A 17,676-nucleotide genomic window follows, 5' to 3' on the forward strand; every position below is an offset into this window, starting at 1 on the left:
TTTTTATGTGATGGTGCGGTAGTTTTGCGCTGTCAAGCCATAACGAAAAGGGAATAGAGAGTTATCCAAGCTTGATTTTCCAGCTTTATTCTCTTCCCCCTCATATCTGTTTCAAAAATGAATCTCGTTCTTCAAGCGACAAATTTACACAAAAGAATGAACAGTTCTATAAGTTATACAGAAGAAACGGTTCACAGATTTATCGAATACGGGAGGGATAGAACAAGTTTTTCTCCATTCCATAACGGTAGCAGCGGAGCAAGCAAACTACTTCCTAAACTTCTCTCGCTCTCTCTCTTCTATACTTCCCTTCTTTTAACCCTTTTCATTGTTTCAATTGTGTTCGAGTCATATGTTTCAACAAGAACTTGAGTGATGAATCTATTGTGAAGGCACAATGCTATGCTAAAAGTGAATGCTGCGTGCTTTTCCGAACCACGTCCTTCTTTGTTCGAAACACATTGCTTCCCCAACGTGCGCCCATTCGAGTTGCAGCGCCATTGAGAAACTGTGCGCTACTCCTCTCGGATGTCATGCATGTACGCGAACAATCCACGTGGTGCAGCTCAGCGGTGCAGTATTTGGCTCACTGTTGCCCGGAACAGAAGGACTATTGACCACAACTTGTGACGCTGTGTTCAACCACAATGACGTAACAACGACGTCAACATTATGACGGTGCTTTGTAACAATTCTCCTCATTAAGAGTCGGCCAGACATATTATATACTCTCTCGGCGTTCCTTCCACACCACCATCTCTTTGAGCCTGCCGAAGCCCACATAGGTTGAATAACAGTGCCAGCTGCCCCCATCTGAATCTGAAGTAAATGCCGCTGTGCCACTGTCAGATCAAGTAACTAAATGCGTTTCGGGGCTTCGTGTTTTGGCTAGTGAACTCGAAAAGTTCAACGGCTTTAGTCTTGAGTGGCTCCTGGGCGTTTATTTTTTCGCACAGGTATAGGACAATTCCAGATGGACGTACTGTCACGAGGTGTAAAAGCTTGTTTCGTTCTTCAGTAACGCTTAACTAAAACCGAAAACCCCAGGAAATAATTGCAAGAAGCGCTGTTTGCTTTTCGCGATGAACAACTTCATTAGCAACGCGCTCTTGTCAGCAAATACTAGAGTTTTAATGGGTTCAACGACCAGACCCTCTAAGTCCGATCGATGTTGTCACATATTGAATGACACTTTATATTAAAAAAAAACAGGTGAGAAATATGATCTCGCCACAAGACTAAGAAATGTTGTTGTTTTTTTTAATTTATTTCTGGTAGTTTGTATACGTCGTGACGGCTCAGTGGCTACAACACGTATTGCTACTGAGAACAAGGCCATGGGTTCGCCCCGCGCTGCGGGAAAGCGCATAACCTCTTCCATGCTAACATATCGGCGAACGTTACGGAACACCCTGAGGCCAGAACTAATCAAAAGCCCTCTCCGCGTAGCTCAACGCTCAAAGGTTAAAGAGCAGAACAAATTTGGGACTTTTTTTTTGTTATTGTGGGGGCCACTAACGCGAAAGTACGGCACGTGCACAGGGAGTCATGTGACGCCCTCGCAAAAGAAGATAAACGAGCGAAGCACGAACGTTTATACGGAATACTAAAACATTTTACGGCGTCTCTCGTTTCTTTACGAGTGCCGAGTGGGCAAAATGCGGCGCGTTGTCTACATAAGGCGGATCGTTTAAGAAGGCCCAGATTTCTCGTTCCGTGTATTCGCTGCCGAGAGGCTGGGGAGTAACAGTTCTTTCTAACATCTTTTTTTTTTTTCGTGCTCCTCTTTCCCTGACAGTCTTTGGAACCACTGAATATTCCAAGAGGTTTTAATTAAGGAACAGGAAAGGGACCCGACTCGGCGGACGCTTTAATGCCCGCCCGGCGCCAACGCGGGTTTTGCCGATTCTTCACGCCTCGTTAGGAAACAGGGGGCGCCTGGCGACCCGGCACGGCCGTAAATCTTTATCCCGTTCTTCCTACGCGCTGGTGGGCTAGCTTTCCCGCATTTATCTTTTGCTGAGCTCTGCAACCGAATGCCTCCCTTCCCCACCCCCTTCTTTTTTTTTCTTCCTAACATGACCTCATTTTTTTTCCTCTCTCCAAGCCTTGCGCGGAGCCTCGAGTGCGTCTAAGAATAAAATGAAGCAGAAAGAAGGGAAATTAGAGAAGTTGCCGTTCGAAACTCCGAGATGTGTACTTCGTTTCGGTGGCTTCCTTTTGCTCTTTAGACGCCGGGGGCCAAAGTTGGCAGTGCGTGATGTCTCTACAGCATTCTTTCTTGTTTTCTTGCACACTCGGCATGCTCGGCTGAGCCTTTCGAAGGTGCCCGGCGAAGGAAGCAGTGGCCGTGTACTCTTCGCGGCGTTTGACTGCTGCCCTAAGAAGACGACTTCGCAACAAAGTACACTGCGGGGTAAAGTTTGCCGGAATCGGGGAATAGCTAGGTTGTACGGGCTCCGGATGTGGAAATCAGCTAGACAGCTTCTTTGGCCCGTCAGATTAAGCACTACGTACGGCACTAGCTTCGGCGTTTGGCTTAGCGCTCCAGTGGTTTCCCGAGTGGTCTGCGCTTGCGACAGTCGTGAAATAGCAATGGTGTTTGTGAACTTTTTCGATTACAGAAATGTTTCCTCGACGGCAAGTGAGCCTTGTTAGAGTATAGGCTTGGTTGAGCTGGGATCTGCGACAAAATGTACCGTTGTTTACTACCGTCTACGCCTGAGAACTTCCGAGAACAACTGCCGAAAGACGGCATAAAATGTCTTGACTCGAACTGCATGCGTTTTCGCTGCTTCGCCTTCTGACAACCTTTTCGGCTGGCGAATTGTTGTTTTCCTTGCGTAGCAGTTAACAAAATTGTTTTAACAAATCTAGCCATATGTAGTGACACACTCGCGCCACCGTCCACAGGACGCCAGGATCGCTAGGAGGAAATGTACGGAATAAAAATAGATTAGAGCGCATGGCGGCAGACATCACGAAGTACGGCGGGCAGCTGACCGCTATAATTCAAACAAAAGTCTACAATCATTGCATTCTGCCCGTACTAAGGTACGGGTCATAAACTCGCGAGGTTTACAGAGGATCTTGAGAAGTTGGGGTACACGCCACGATCGATAGAACCAAAAGTGGTAATGTTAAGAGGCTGAAAGGCAGCGCTATCAGAGACCAAACGGTGGACAGCCGATATCCTAGTTCAGAATAATACATAAAAATGGAGTTTGACATGCCAAGCGATGCATAGAGCAGGTAACCCGAGCTCCTTTAGAGTTACGAAATGCGTACAAAGAGAGGGGAAGCAGAGTCGAGAACGGTAGAGGATTAGGGGGTTTGATGACGCTAAGAAATTCGCAGGCACAACATGCGGTTGGCTGCCGCAAGACAGGGGGAAAGGCTATTGCACGGAGGTCGACGCAAGAGGCCTTAGTGCTGCAGTGGATACAAAAACATACTGATGATGGTCATGATCTCTTCGTTACGCAGTCATACTTAAACGTGTCCGTATGCGAGTTCAGCAATTTCACATATGTTTTGCGAATGCTGGTTGCAGCATTCATACCGAATCGATAAGAGTATCATATCATTTACGTAGTAGCATTTACGTTCCTTTTAAATTATTTCTGCAGACCCATTGAAGCACTCTGGCAGCTGTTCAAAGCAAGAGTTATTGAGCTAAATTACCTGTACTCCCCTTTAAAAGAATCGTATACGGGGACTAGAACGCACCCTGGCACTTTATGTACCTAGAAAAGCAAAGCTATTTCGCGCTTCGAAGAAATCACGAAGCTCCTAGCGCTGGTTGGCCTATAATATAGCTGCTACATCGTATGCTAACGCTCTCGGCACTGCTAAATTCAATTCATTTCATCCTACACTTCCAGCTTTGTTAAGGAAAATGCCCGGGTGTATTTAGCTATCGCCTAGGACACGCGAAGGGGAAAGCCTTGTAAATCCCACTGTAAATCACCTTAATTCACTTTAATCACCCTAATCCACACTAACCAACCTTATTATTCCTTAATACATATTAGTTCGCCCTAGCCCAACTTAATCATCCTTCATCCACCTAATGCGCCCTAATCCACCTTAATCAATCCTAATCCACCCAATCCGATCACTAATCAATCATTATCCACCTTAATCCTCCCTTATCCACCTCACTCCACACTAATCCACGTTATTTCACCTTAATCTTTCTTAATAGGCCTGAATACACCCTAATTCACCTTAATCCACTGATCAATCATGAATTCTCTTTGCTAATCATTACTTATCTCTTATACACAGCTGGACATGTTCTGGTTCGCTTCTGGCCTTCTTTAGTTCACTTGATATTTTCTGCAACTCACAACGCGACCTTGAAACATAGACTAAAGGGAAGCAGAAACGGTTTTCAATTTCCATGAATTGCTGGTATTGGGAAGAACAGACCTAATAATTTACGGTTCTGAAATTTTTTTCTTCGTTTTGTTAATATAAGGGGCGGAAACCGCTTTCTAAATCACCCCCGCGAACACGCCCTCATCGCTTCCCGGAGCGCCGGGTGAGGTGGTTGCCAAAGGAGAGAACCGGTGAGAGTGACGTCATGCGCGGGGACCGAGCTGCTGGACCGGCATGCTGGCACGTACCGGCATGCCTCTTTCCGTCCTGCGCTTTACTCAACGACGCTACGAGAGATCTGCCGCCGCCGCCGCTCACGTTTGTTTTCTTTTGCAATTTCCGTAAACTTTTCTTTCGTGAAGCTGCCCGTCGCGGCAGCTTCACGTGAATGCTAGCGGCGGGCAAACGCCGCTGGCACGCTACCAAGCATAGACGGAAACACGCGCAGTAATAAATTTTGGCGACCGGACTTCGTGCGTAGCTTCCACAGCGTTGCACCTGAGGTATGAAATGGAGTATTAGGCTTGCCTAGTGACATTCAACGTACAGTTGCAGTTATCGTGTTTGCCACACGGCGGTGCTAAAACTGCCTAATATCTTTATGTCAACACTAGCATGGAGCACGCATACCGATTCTTGATCGAGCGAGAATCGCAAAGTCGTCTAACCATAGTATGAATATTGCACATATAATACCTCTGGCCATCTCTGGATGTGTATGATAAGCAACTTCCGCGACTGTACCTCGCAGCACGGCATCTGCGCGCTTTGAAACGCGACACTCATGTTCGCGATCGTGTATCAACACTCAAAAAACCACGGGACTTTAGACAAGCAGCGGCAAGGTGCTTGACATCGTGGAATTGCACCCGTGTTTACAATCTAATGAGACGTTACTGCTTCGGCATTCTTCCAGCAGCAAGTTCCCAGTGACACTTTAGCGCATTTTTTCTCCCGTCACTGGAACGTGCAGCTACATGAAAAAAAAAAGACGTACCAGCTAAGATTTCCAACGCGCGAGAAGGTGCACAAATCGCTCTCGCTGTTGACACACTCAACATCGTCGTTGCCGCCGTTATCGCCGTTGCCGCCATCGTTTTCCGCATCGGCTGTCGGTTCGAACATGTACGGCGAAAATATAAGCTGTCCGAGACAGCGAGAACGTTCCATACTGCTTACAACTCAACTATGAAGCCAGAACAGAACAGCGTGCTACGCTCTGAAATGGCGGCGCCGACCGGCGACTGCCGCGATTGACGTCACAGTGACTCCGACCAATCACGGGCAACAGCGACGTTCAGGCGATGCCCCGAGGCTCTGGTGCGCGTTTTCTTGAAAAAACAGCCGCTTGCGTTTGTTTCCACCCTTTTTGAACCAGATATTCGTGTTCAGGGGACTCAAAACTTTAGAATGCCGCAGAGAATTCATTTTTTTTTTCGAAAAGTGTTTCAGCTTCCCTTTAAGGCTTTTAGCTTAATAATTCAAAGCAGTTTTTGAGTGCAGTAAAGCCGAAAAAATGAAATAGCCATGTGCCTCGTTGATGAGTCTGGTGACACAGTTCCAAAGCATCTGTGCCTCATTACTTAACGAAACGTTCGTTCTCCTTTTCTCTGACTCTAACATTATTGATTATTTGTACACGCACAATTTTAGCTATTTTTCCTAATGGATACCACTACTGTTGAAGCTACCGTTATAGCGGCTATCAATAATAAGTTGAAGCTGTCGTCTTCGTGTGGTATCGGTATATTTACTCTAAATTCCCTCAGAATATCGAAGAATACAGTTCTATTTTATTAGGATGCATTTTTACCAAATCACTTCAGGATAGCTGTCTGGCGAAAGACTGGAAAACTTCATAAGTCTGTTGACAGGCATAACCCCCGTAACTGTCGCCATGCTTCTGTTACATCCGTTCCTTGTAAACTAACAGAGTATATTGTTTACCCATATCGTATTAATTTTGCGGGTTCAAATAGCTTCTGCCACATCTCCCAACATGGCTTTCGTAAGTTCTTTTCATGCGAAACGCACCTCCTCGTATTTACTAATGATTTGCCCGGGGCCCTTGACACAGGAGTGGCGATTGACTGCATCTTCTTCGACCTTGCAAAAGCATTCGATGAGGTTAACCATCAGCTGCTTTTACTAAAGCCACACGTTTTGGGTATTGACTATCGGTTTCTCCAGCGAACAGAATAATTTCTCTAACCGCACACAGGTTCTTTCCACTTTTGATACTGATTCTTCTGAGGTACCCATGCGTTCAGCATACCCCAGGTTTCTGTTCTTGGCCCAAAACTTTGTTTTTTCAATTCATATCAACGATTTACCTCATCATACAAATTCATCTATTTGTCTTTTTTGTGGACGATCGCGTTATCTACGGGAAGTGTACTAATGATGCCGACGTCAAATCTCTTTAAACAGACCTTAATTATATTAAGCATTGTTGTGACCTCTGGAACATGAAACTTCACATTATTTTGATATAAAACAAAGAGAGTTTCCCGTAACCACCCACACTTTTTGAACTCAATGCCGCTACAATCAGTTGGCTCTTAGAAACATCTTGGCGTACGCATTACAAGCTCTGTCAAGGGCTGGTGACATTGACTACGTGACGTCCAAATCCAATCGCTAGCTCGGTTACTAAAACGTAGCTTTTTCTCCTTACACCATTGTCATTAAAGAAACAGTATACATCCCTTAGGTCATCCTGTGCTGGAATATGCTTCATAGTATGGACTCCGGCCAGGGAACATTTAAGCTGGAAGTAGTTCAAAATCACTCAGCATATTTCATATTGTCGAGCTACCATCGAACATCTAGTGTAACTGCTACGAAAAATATAACCTTAATCTCCCTTCCCTTGTCATTCGCAAAATGTCTATTATCACAATCACTTACTTAAATCATGTTGAATACAGCCTGCTCCTTTCATTTCTTCATCCATTTGTCACCCTTGCAAAGTTCATATTCCTCGAAGAAACGCCGCAACATATTCGCATTCATTTCTACGCAAAACTTGCCGTGACTGTAATCAAATGCCCGTCTCGACCACCAGCATTACTGACCCTGACAGATTTCGTGAAGGAGTTAACAGGTCCTTTTGATGTCTGATTTGTTTTTTCTTGTCTTTGTATTCTTTTTTTTTTCTTTTGTGCGTGTATGCTTGCATAGTGCAATGACCTTTGTGTTACTATCTTCGTCATTCCATGTACCTTGTGACATCGTGCTACGATCTTTTGTTATCATTTTTTGTTGTTGTTGCTCCTTATCAAATGCGTAAGTGTTCTTACTGTGCCCTCCCCTCTAATAAATAAATAAATAAATAAATAAATAAAAAACATGCGGCTTTTCTGCTGAATGTGTAACATTTTTAAGTAGTATATCTTCAATCAACAAAGTTTCTTAGAACGTATCAATTTAGGAGTAGGAAATGGCGCCAACTCAACGAATGTCGCCTGTACTTCATCACAAAAGAATACGTGGTTCTAAGACTACTGTTGCCAATTTTACAATTGTATGAAACACCCCCGTGCCACTCGGGGCCGCTAGCTCGTGGTGGCCCGAAGAAACCCATTACGCTTTTACGTTTCTCTTTTTCTTCGCCATATAAATATAATGCTTTTGAGGTTGGCTCTGCTTGCGTTCTACAGCATTTGTTATGTAAAGTCCGAAGACTTCGTTTTCCGGTAGACCAGCCTTAAAGTACGGCGAAGGACAATACGTTCGAAGAGCCCAGAGCATCATCTTACGCCGCCGTTTATTCCAGCAAAGAAGACGACGAAGTCTTGTGACACGCGCCTTCGATCTCGACGCTTCTTTCCGCAAGCTCTTTCTTTACTTCTATTGACATCTTATTCAAGTGCCCACATTTTTTTTCAATTACCAACTGGATTTAACAATTGGACTTCATCAAGCGTCTTCATTTTTGTAAAGAAAATATTAAAACCCAACTGTCCTTTTTTTATTACTTTCAATGCGATTCATCGGTTGTAAAAAAAACTGCAAATTGGCTAAGATAGATTTTAGTGCCACGGCACCTAATGTTACTGAGAATGGCCGGAGCGCCATTCTAGGTTGTTAAAAATTTACCGCTCATTAGTCGAAGCTAAGCCAATATTAGCTGTTTTGACCATGGCTGCAGCGTTTTCTTGTTTACCATAATAGAATGCTCTATAAATAGAGAGCACGTTCCTAGTTGGTTTATGTACGTCAGCAGACGCCTTTTAGAACACAGACGTCTAACCAGTATTGACCGGTGAACTCTGAGCCAGCGGGCTGAACATAGCGCCAACGCTCAAGTTTGGCTCAGTTTTTGTTTTCGTTGTAGTTGTCTGAGACATCGTGTAGGCGATGTTTGTGCCGCTACAAGGTCACCAGTTCAATTCTCGACAGCTTCTGTTGCGTTTGGAAGAGTGGCTGAACGCTTAAAGAGCCCCGCATTGAGATTCTTGGGTGCCTTAAAGACCCCCAAATAGTTCAAGCCGATTCACAGCACCCAAGGTTCGGTGTGTTTTCCATGGCCAAGTGGCAGGCTCGGGACGCTGGATTCGACTCGTCAGTGGCTGTTATCGTTTTAAAGTGAGAGATGGCTCCAGCCATTACACTCGAGGCTTGGCTAAAAGTTGAAACAACCTTCCTTCCCGCAACTTTTCGAACTTGTGGATCTTTTGGCAGTTCAATCATAGTTAGCGCCGCTGGAAATACTTGTTGTGGAGTGAAGTCAGTATTCCAAAAGGTCTTCGTTGTTTGTTTTTTCTACGCTGAATGACGCATTTTGGTATTTTCTTACAGGACCTGACATCCATTGCCCGCTTTTTCTCTCAACTTGCAACGGTAAGTTATGAAAAAAATATTTGACTTAAGCGAGTAGTCCCAATGCGAGTTGTTGTCCATGTTTGTCAGACATTAAAGGATTGCTTTCACAAAGCATGGATGACGAGAGAAAGAGAACAGCATTTATCTTCGTGTTAGAATCGGAGAACCGTAATTGACTAAGAATCTTTTACCGATAGAAATTGTCCTCATCATGGCGTCATCAATCGTAGGTTCAAAAATATTCCACAACGCATGCCTGTGGGCACTGCGCACTAAAGCTCTGTAGGTGCGCAATACATGGACCCTCCCAAGTAAGCTTACTTGCGGGGTTTTCCGGGTAGTAAAATTTACACATAAATACTTCGCCCCACTCCCGCCGATTTCGGCTGTTTACCTGGATCACGCGGCCACCGTGATGTCGCACACTCAATTTTCACAGCGCAATAATCTTTTTTTCTGATAGAATGTTGAACTTAGAAACTGTGAGTTTAGGTTGTGGAATATTAAATTGTTTATAGCTCGCTGAATCATACAAATATTACGTCCTCTCTAGTAAGGTCCGAGGGGTACGCGCATTATACTACTCTTAAAACGGTTTGCACCCTTTGGGGTTTATCTTGTTCCACAACAATAGTCTTCATCTGCTTTGCTTGCGTATCCTTTCTTGAAAACTCTGCGTTCGCTACTTTCCTGTTGAGAATGCTCTGTCACGCTGGTAACGCGCATGTCGTTCGTAACCTGGTAGTAACGGACGCGCTGCGTTAAAGTAAGGAAATGCGGCCAAGATAGATAATTACTGTTGTGGGACAAAATAAGCCCCAAAGGGCGCAACTTTTTAATAGCGTATAACGTGCAACCCTAAACTTCAATAACAGCAGGCGTCAAAATCGAGTCTCAGAACTCTCAGCCAACGTTTTGGCATGTGTAATTGTCCTTGTCAAGGTCACCTGGCCCTAATGATCAAATGTATGCCCCAGGCAAACACAGAAAAATTGAAGGCGCCTTAATGTCGCACATCCATGGCATGCAAAGGATCAAAAATATTCTTCTGTGTGAATTGAAAAAATTCTCGAAAAGCGACATCAATCCATAAAAAAATAAAACTAAGCGAGTTGACCACATTATTTTGGTGTGTGTTGAAGAAATGCCTAAGAATAGCTATGTTCATGTCATTCAAAAAACTTTACCGTGTGATTCTTTACACCCATTGTTGTGAACTTGTATTTTATTGTGTTTGACATATTTCTTCATTTTTGTTGTTGTTGATACACCGATTGCTTTCCCGTTTTCTCGATTCTATCAGTATTCGAAAGGGGGCGAGGAACCCTTCAAGCAGTTAGCCGACGGCTGTGCTCTCGCCTGCTTTCCCGTCCGAATGTGATGAACAAATAGATAAATAAATAAAGGAAAACATACAAAGAAAGAAAGAAAGAAAGAAAGAAAGAAAGAAAGAAAGAAAGAAAGAAAGAAAGAAAGAAAGAAAGAAAGAAAGAAAGAAAGAAAGAAAGAAAGAAAGAAAGAAATGTTAGCTCCAGGCTGAGACTTTCTTGGTTCGACCATGGTTGATCACTTCAAGCATTTTTCTTCCTGTGAACCTTTTATCTTGCTCATGTTTAGCGTGCACACCGCTTTAAAGCAATGTTTATATTGTGTTTCGTTTTTTATTTTCTCTTCATTCTATTGTTCATAATTTGCAGGTTTATTGTGTTACTTTACGCTCTCTTGGAGTGAACATTACTCGCTTACTACACGGCGATTACTGACTAATCCTTGCCTCTACTACCTCTTCAAATCAGTTTTCCCTTTTCCCCCGTGCAGAATAGCAAACCTGGCTTTTTCTGGTTAGCCTCCCTGCCTTTCATGTGTGTCTTTGTCTCTTCGTCTCTCCTAGTTTGCTAGTGTGCTTCTCTGTATTGCATGCTTGCTCGACCATTGGTGGCACTAGAGTGTCACTTCAACATGAAATCCCCGTCTCCATCTTCCATTTCTCAAAACGCAATAATTGTGCAAATAGCGCAGATTGCGAAATCGACTGTGCCTTTAGCTAGGCAAACTGCCTTGCAGGAAGTTCGCTTTTTCTCAAAAGAGATACATATGCGGCAAAGCACGCTCTTCAGGCGTGCTGTTCATGCTTTTTGAAAATTGACATCCAATGAATGGTATCACAGATTTGGATTGATTGATTGATTGATTGATTGATTGATTGATTGATTGATTGATTGATTGATTGATTCCCTGGCAATGCGCTAACACGTGTGCACTTGTGTCGCCCTCAGGTGGAGTATTTCTACGCCAGGATGGGCATCACCGTCATAGCGACCATCATTAAGGTGAGCTTATAATGTCGTTAAGGTGCTCTGCACTGTCTCGCTATAAAGAGGACGCAACGAAGTATGAGCTTTGCGGTGAAGACACCAGTCACGGTGGCTCAGTGGCTATGTGATCCTGCTGCTCACTGCAGGGTTGCCTCGCGCTGGCACTTTCAGCTGGCATCGCACTGAACATCCCACACCTCGCTGCAGCATTATAATTGAGAGGACGCTTAAGCTTCCCCTTTAAGAGTGCAACGCGATGGCATTCAAAGATCCCTGACTGATTCTCACGCTTCCCGGCAACTGTAGCGTATATAACCGTAATGTTTACCGGAAAACGCACGCTGCGAACGCTATCCACGTAGGCGGGCTTTCTGGTACAACCGCGGCCTCTTGCGTAGGCTGCGATGCGGCAGAGACAAGCGCCATCTGGATGTGTTTCAAGGAAACGGGCGCTCCACTCCGTGGACTCCGAGATATTCACGGGCCGGCGCTCGCAAATGGCGCACGCCGTGGCCGGTCTATGAATTGTAGAAACGCTAGAAAAGTGGTTTGTTTGACATTTCGCGTAACAGAATTATGTTTTCTCACATATTCAAATTATGATCCGATGCTATCATGCTTGTAGGTTTTGTGTAAGTTCTACTCTACAACTTCTTTGCGTATTTTAGCTTGAGAAATACAATTGGTTCAGTAGCTTCCTTGCGCCACATGGAGGCTCTGGATATGGGTGGTTCGAAAATCGTTTTGCTAAAACGACGTCCGACGCTGGACGCCGACGCGGAATTTTCTGCAAAACGGGATGCTTAAAGAGAACGCGTTAAAATTGTTTCGTGCACTATTCCTGCCTCTTGAGATAGTACCGACTGAGGCGCCTTTATTACATCAACCTTTCGCTTTTTTTCTCTGGCGTGTAGGCAAGACGAAGATTTTTGGCAACTGTACGATAACAACCTTGCTGCAGTATGCGGGAGCAAATGTGAAAAACAAGGAGCAGCAAACTAATGCGGTAAAATCGCATTCAGTTGAGTTACAAAAGAGAGCAAGCCTATAAGATAATATGAGAAAGGGACATGGACCCTGAGAAAACTGAGACATTTATTTGTGAACAATAAGCAGAATGAGCTCTTAATCGCCTTTTACGTTTTGCTAGGTTACAGGGCTATGTGGAATAACGAATATGTGTACGTTCATTTATGTACAGGTGTAAACAGTGAACGCTGATAAAGCAACAAACGCGATGAGGCCCACCAACGGAAGTAGGATTGAGCCAGCTCAGCGAGAAAGTTCGTGATTTAATTTCTAAAACAGAGTTAGTCTTGAGATTTTCGTCCAATGGCTAAAAGAGAAGGAAGCTACGGGGGAAGGGGGGGGTGGGCTAAGTGTGAATCATTATAAGGCATTCAGCATACGTTGATCAAATAAATTGGACTGTCTGAGGCTAAATGCAGCTTGTGATTTGCTGTCAATCAGTTTTTAATTAAACAGGTAGACGTTATTGAAGCGTAGAATCCATGATCTCTGCCAACCCCGACTTATGCGGGTGACGTAAGGAGGATATAAAAGAAGCTTGCCACGAAGCTTGCGAATAACGTGGGCACTTAAGTCAAGAACTATAGGCGTAACGCTCCGTGGCGGAAAGAGTGCGGTATGGCTCAAAGATCAAACGGCTGTAGTTGTAGTTACTGTTAGGCTTAAGAAGCAGAGTCGGGCAAGTCATGTAATGCGTAAGACAGATACCCGATGTTCTATTATAGCTTCAGGGAGCGTGCCAAGACAAGAGATGTGCAGTCGTGAATGGAAAAGAACTGGATGGTGTGATGAGAGTAGGAAATTTGCTGGCCTAGGACCATCTCAGCTGGCATAATACAGGGCTAATCAGAGAATGCTGGGAGAGGTTTTCGTCCTGCACGTCCAGCTGGAGATGAGTGAAATGAACTTTTATTGATTTCGGCATTCGCCTTCTGCACTCAACGCGTCACTGTAGATCGCTCGACGCAGTACCTCATCCCGGCAATTATAACTTTATTGACGGCATGATGGCGCCAACCGGTTTCTAGCCTGCGACGTTGCGTTTTGAAGAGCTGACGCCAACTTCAGGCAACTGCGCCACCATGACATCAACGAAGTGCGAGGATCAGGCCTGCATTATCTCACGAAGCAAGTAGTGGCTGTGAAACGCGTGCTTCATCGCATGAAGCAGTCCAACAACAAGCACCGAGTTTAAAGGCATTAGTCATACGAAACCGCTGCTACGACGGCACAGGTACAGGATATTGTAAAGAGTAAAAAAAGACGTTCTTATCGAGTGCGGACGAAAATATTTTCTGTAGCTAGTATTACATAAAACACGTATTTCCGTTTTCATAAACGAAATTCGACTCAAAGCACTACTATATTCTGGATGGAGGGATGGGTAGATGCTATGAGCGTCCCCTTTGAAACGGGTGGTGAATTGCTCCAGCAAGCTCTTGTTGCCTAATGTTTTACCAATATGTTTACCAATACGTACTATAGCTAATAAGTGCAAATTTTCTTCTTCGTCATGCTATTAGGACGTGCGTTGTTAACAGAAGCCCCTCAGTGTCATATATGTCGTGCCTGCGGTATGTAGTGACCCATCAGGGAGTGCTATGCGTCATCGAATAACTACGCTCCCTAGCGCATGCTCCAACAGCGCAATAGCTACTATAGTCACGTGGATTTTCCAAGCATCTGCAGCCAATTTACGTTTTACATATAAAATATATGTGGGAAATATAACACTTGGTTTTATAAAGGTCTCGAAAGAAAACAAAACACAAATCGGCGGACTTCTTCGTTTCCTGAGAACTGCGCTAAGTACGTATTACGACATGAAACACACGAACATGATGGAGCAGTGACGTATACAACAAGCACTGAGCATTGCATGTGTGTGTGCTCCATCGTCTTTGTATGTTTCTTGTCCCAATACTCAGTGCAGTTCTGGTATCGTTCTTCGCTCTCCCAGCTCTTGGCAGCGTGGGCCGTTTATAGCGGTTAGCTTGCGGAGCGCGAAAGAAAGGGGGTCGCCGCTTCCGACGCCTTCTTCCGAGTGCAGCCGAATGCTCGAATCGCTGCAAAAGAAGACTGGGTCAGTGGTAACTCTGTTGAGTGTATATGATAACATACTGCACATATGAAGCAACACGCAGCATGGTGCGTCTGAAAAATTATCCTCTGATACTACGCGATATCGGCGTATGCTGCAGTAGCAATAAGGGGAAACGCGAGTTCGCGTGTTGTGCAGGCAATGCCCTTTAGCAAATGCATGATCGTGTGTCATCGATGAATTAGTAATAACCTTATTAGCATTCTTAGAATGCTTCATACGGTGACAATGTGTCGCTTTCGGACTATGTACCTAACCGTCTTCACGCAAACTTGGGTCACTGGATAGTCCATGATCAATTGGGTACAGTGTATGAGGCTCAATGGCTTAATCATCAATTTATTTTGGAGGGTATTTTCCGCCGGCCGTTACCACTCCTTCCCCCTCCTTGACATCTCTCTCTCTCTCTCTCTCTCTCTCTCTCTCTATATATATATATATATATATATATATATATATATATATATATATATATACATATATATATATATATATATATATATATATATATATATATACATATATATATATATATATATATATATATATATATATATATATATATATATATATATATATATATATATATATATATATTCTTTTTTTAAGCGCAGTGGCTGCATTGCCGAAACAACACTTTGCTTAACGTCTGACAAAAGCTTTTCATTGCTAAGACGTGCAGTCACTTCGCATCAAGTCATACTATCATCCCTATGCTATTTTTCAATATGATGATATTTAAGGAAGGCTATAACATTTTGTTTACGAATTCATGCCCTTATATAACGCATGTTGACGACCTAGTTGGTACATGACGAAAGCAAGACATCACGCCGTCTTGTGTCTTTTTGTTTAGCGCTGTTTGTTTCTCCAAGCATTTATATAAGCAGCAGCGTTTGCAAACCTACAGTGAACAACGTAACCCATCCAGGCCCACCCTTTGCAGATATATTCTTTGCATGCGCGAGAGATGTATTTTCCGACCACAATATTCTCGTCCACAGACTAACGGAACAATGTATTCTTACCATTGAGCACTTTCGCCTTTACCATTCCAAATACCACTACTCAATCTTCTGGATTTCGGTGTTGTAAAATGCACTTGAATCGCAACAATTCATTTCCTTGGCTGCTAGGTGTGGGGTCGAGAACCATGTTTCCATAAATTTAGCGCTTGAATATTCCCAGTGCGGCGCTTTGTAGGCGCAACTGGTGACAGTAATGACCTCATTCTTTCAACAAAGAGAAAAGTGCAGTTGCTGCAGACAGCTTTCTGCAAGCTTGTCGATTTTCCGTTCAATAATGTTTTTTCTCTCTCTCCGCTTTCGTAATCACTATGTGCCTGTCATAGGCATGCGCGCCTGAGGTAAGCAGCGACACGGATGAACTTGTGTGTTCCCTTCGAAAACGCCTCGACACCGGCCGTTGACGAAGCTAAGGCGCCCGAAAATTTCAGGAGTCTTATTGGATGCAGTAGCTCGCCGGCGTGCGCCTCTTGATGTTGGCTCTCTTACTTGCCTGCTCACCCTATTAACGCCCACTAGCCTGTGTGTATACCGGCATAGGAGGCGAAATGTGTGAGTAAATTGCCCTGGCATTCACTATTGTAATTGATGTAGTTAGTATAAATAGGCCCTCTGTACTTTGCTTCTCCCCACTGTGTTCTTTCTCCAATTTTGTTGCCTTTTTATTGCACCATCCCACTTTCTGGCCAACCAATGTTCTGGCGTCACCCATCGACAGTGCGACCAGCGAAGTTCTCTTTCTTTCTTCCAACGAGCGCAAATCTAGTCCCTTTTTCCACAATCAGACGCGAGCTTACCTGGGCGTGTAGTAAGCAGCACCTTTCGTCTTTTCGTTCTTTGCGCGACTGCTCGGACGTTTTGCGCCTCTGCGTGGGAGAGGGAAACGCCCCTGTGACAAACTCCCCTCCCCTCCCATCGGACCACCGCTTGACCTCGACTTGCTTTCACATTCAACCTCCCCCTTTCATCCATGTCACTCTTTAGGTTAGGAGCCCGCCTCCTGAAACTTTCTGTACCGTGAGAAAGGGGGGGGGGGGAGTGTTCGCCAGAAAGTTTCAAGAGGTGGGCGGGTCGAACCCCACCATGGGGCCAATATGCGAAAACACCCGTGTGCTTAGATCTAGATGCACGTTAAATATCCCCAGGTGGTCCAAATTATTCCAGAGTTCCCCACCACGGCGTGCCTAATAATCAGATCGTGGTTTTGGCACGTAAAACCTCTTAATTTAATTTAATTTAATTTAATTTAATTTAATTTAATTTAATTTAGTATTCAACCTGAATATGTATTTACACATGCGCCAAGCACGGACTTCGCGAAAGAGGAGCCCGACTGCACACACGCCTCATACATGACGAATCTCTGCACTGACAATACGGTGTGTCGCTATATTACTTCAATGCGATCCCATTAGCATCGACATAGATCGTGAGATAAGTTTTGCTGGAATTTTTTTTTACAGATTTGGCTACTAATCATAGAAAAAATGATGTTTAGCTCCGATATGAATGGCGGTACCAGCAGATTTGACCTTGAGATAACGAGGAACTTTGGAGTGTCCTTTCGTTTACTTTTGATGTCTTCGCACTGTCTTGCGTCTTACCGAAGTTTTGACGTCCGGTAACGCGCGTTTCTTTGACAGTAGGATACTACCAGACAAGGCTCTTACGTATGCGTAATCGCAGTGGATGGTGCATGCAAATATGATGATAAACCGAGAACATCCCCTGTGTTAACACGTGTTCCTATGTTCTGCCACGTGCCTGGATTAAAAAGGTGGTGTTTCACTGGAAACTTTCCTCTGAGCATGTAAAGCGTAATGAAATGTCGTTAACTGACTACAGTTTTTTTAAGCTCAAGACGCCAAGGTAAATTGGTTGAAAAGTTTTTATTACTCCTATTGCCTTATTTATCAGTATGCCTAACTCGGTGACCAATAAGATAATAAACAATATCATAGCTCACTGGCCAAACCTTCATTTATACATAGCTCTG

The 17,676-nt window shown here is 44.2% G+C and overlaps 1 protein-coding gene across 2 annotated transcripts in view; it reads left to right on the top strand.

The window, feature by feature from the left end:
- LOC135899775 (uncharacterized) overlaps positions 1-17,676 on the top strand; it is a 48,251-nt gene that overhangs the window by 29,101 nt on the left and 1,474 nt on the right. For both annotated transcript variants that reach the window (XM_065429110.1, XM_065429111.1), the window contains exons 7-8: positions 9,187-9,228; positions 11,487-11,540. In XM_065429110.1, the coding sequence (XP_065285182.1) occupies positions 9,187-9,228; positions 11,487-11,540 (96 nt within the window). The remainder of the gene's footprint in view (positions 1-9,186; positions 9,229-11,486; positions 11,541-17,676) is intronic.

Source organism: Dermacentor albipictus, chromosome 5 (assembly GCF_038994185.2).
Source record: "Dermacentor albipictus isolate Rhodes 1998 colony chromosome 5, USDA_Dalb.pri_finalv2, whole genome shotgun sequence".
NCBI lineage: Eukaryota > Metazoa > Arthropoda > Arachnida > Ixodida > Ixodidae > Dermacentor > Dermacentor albipictus.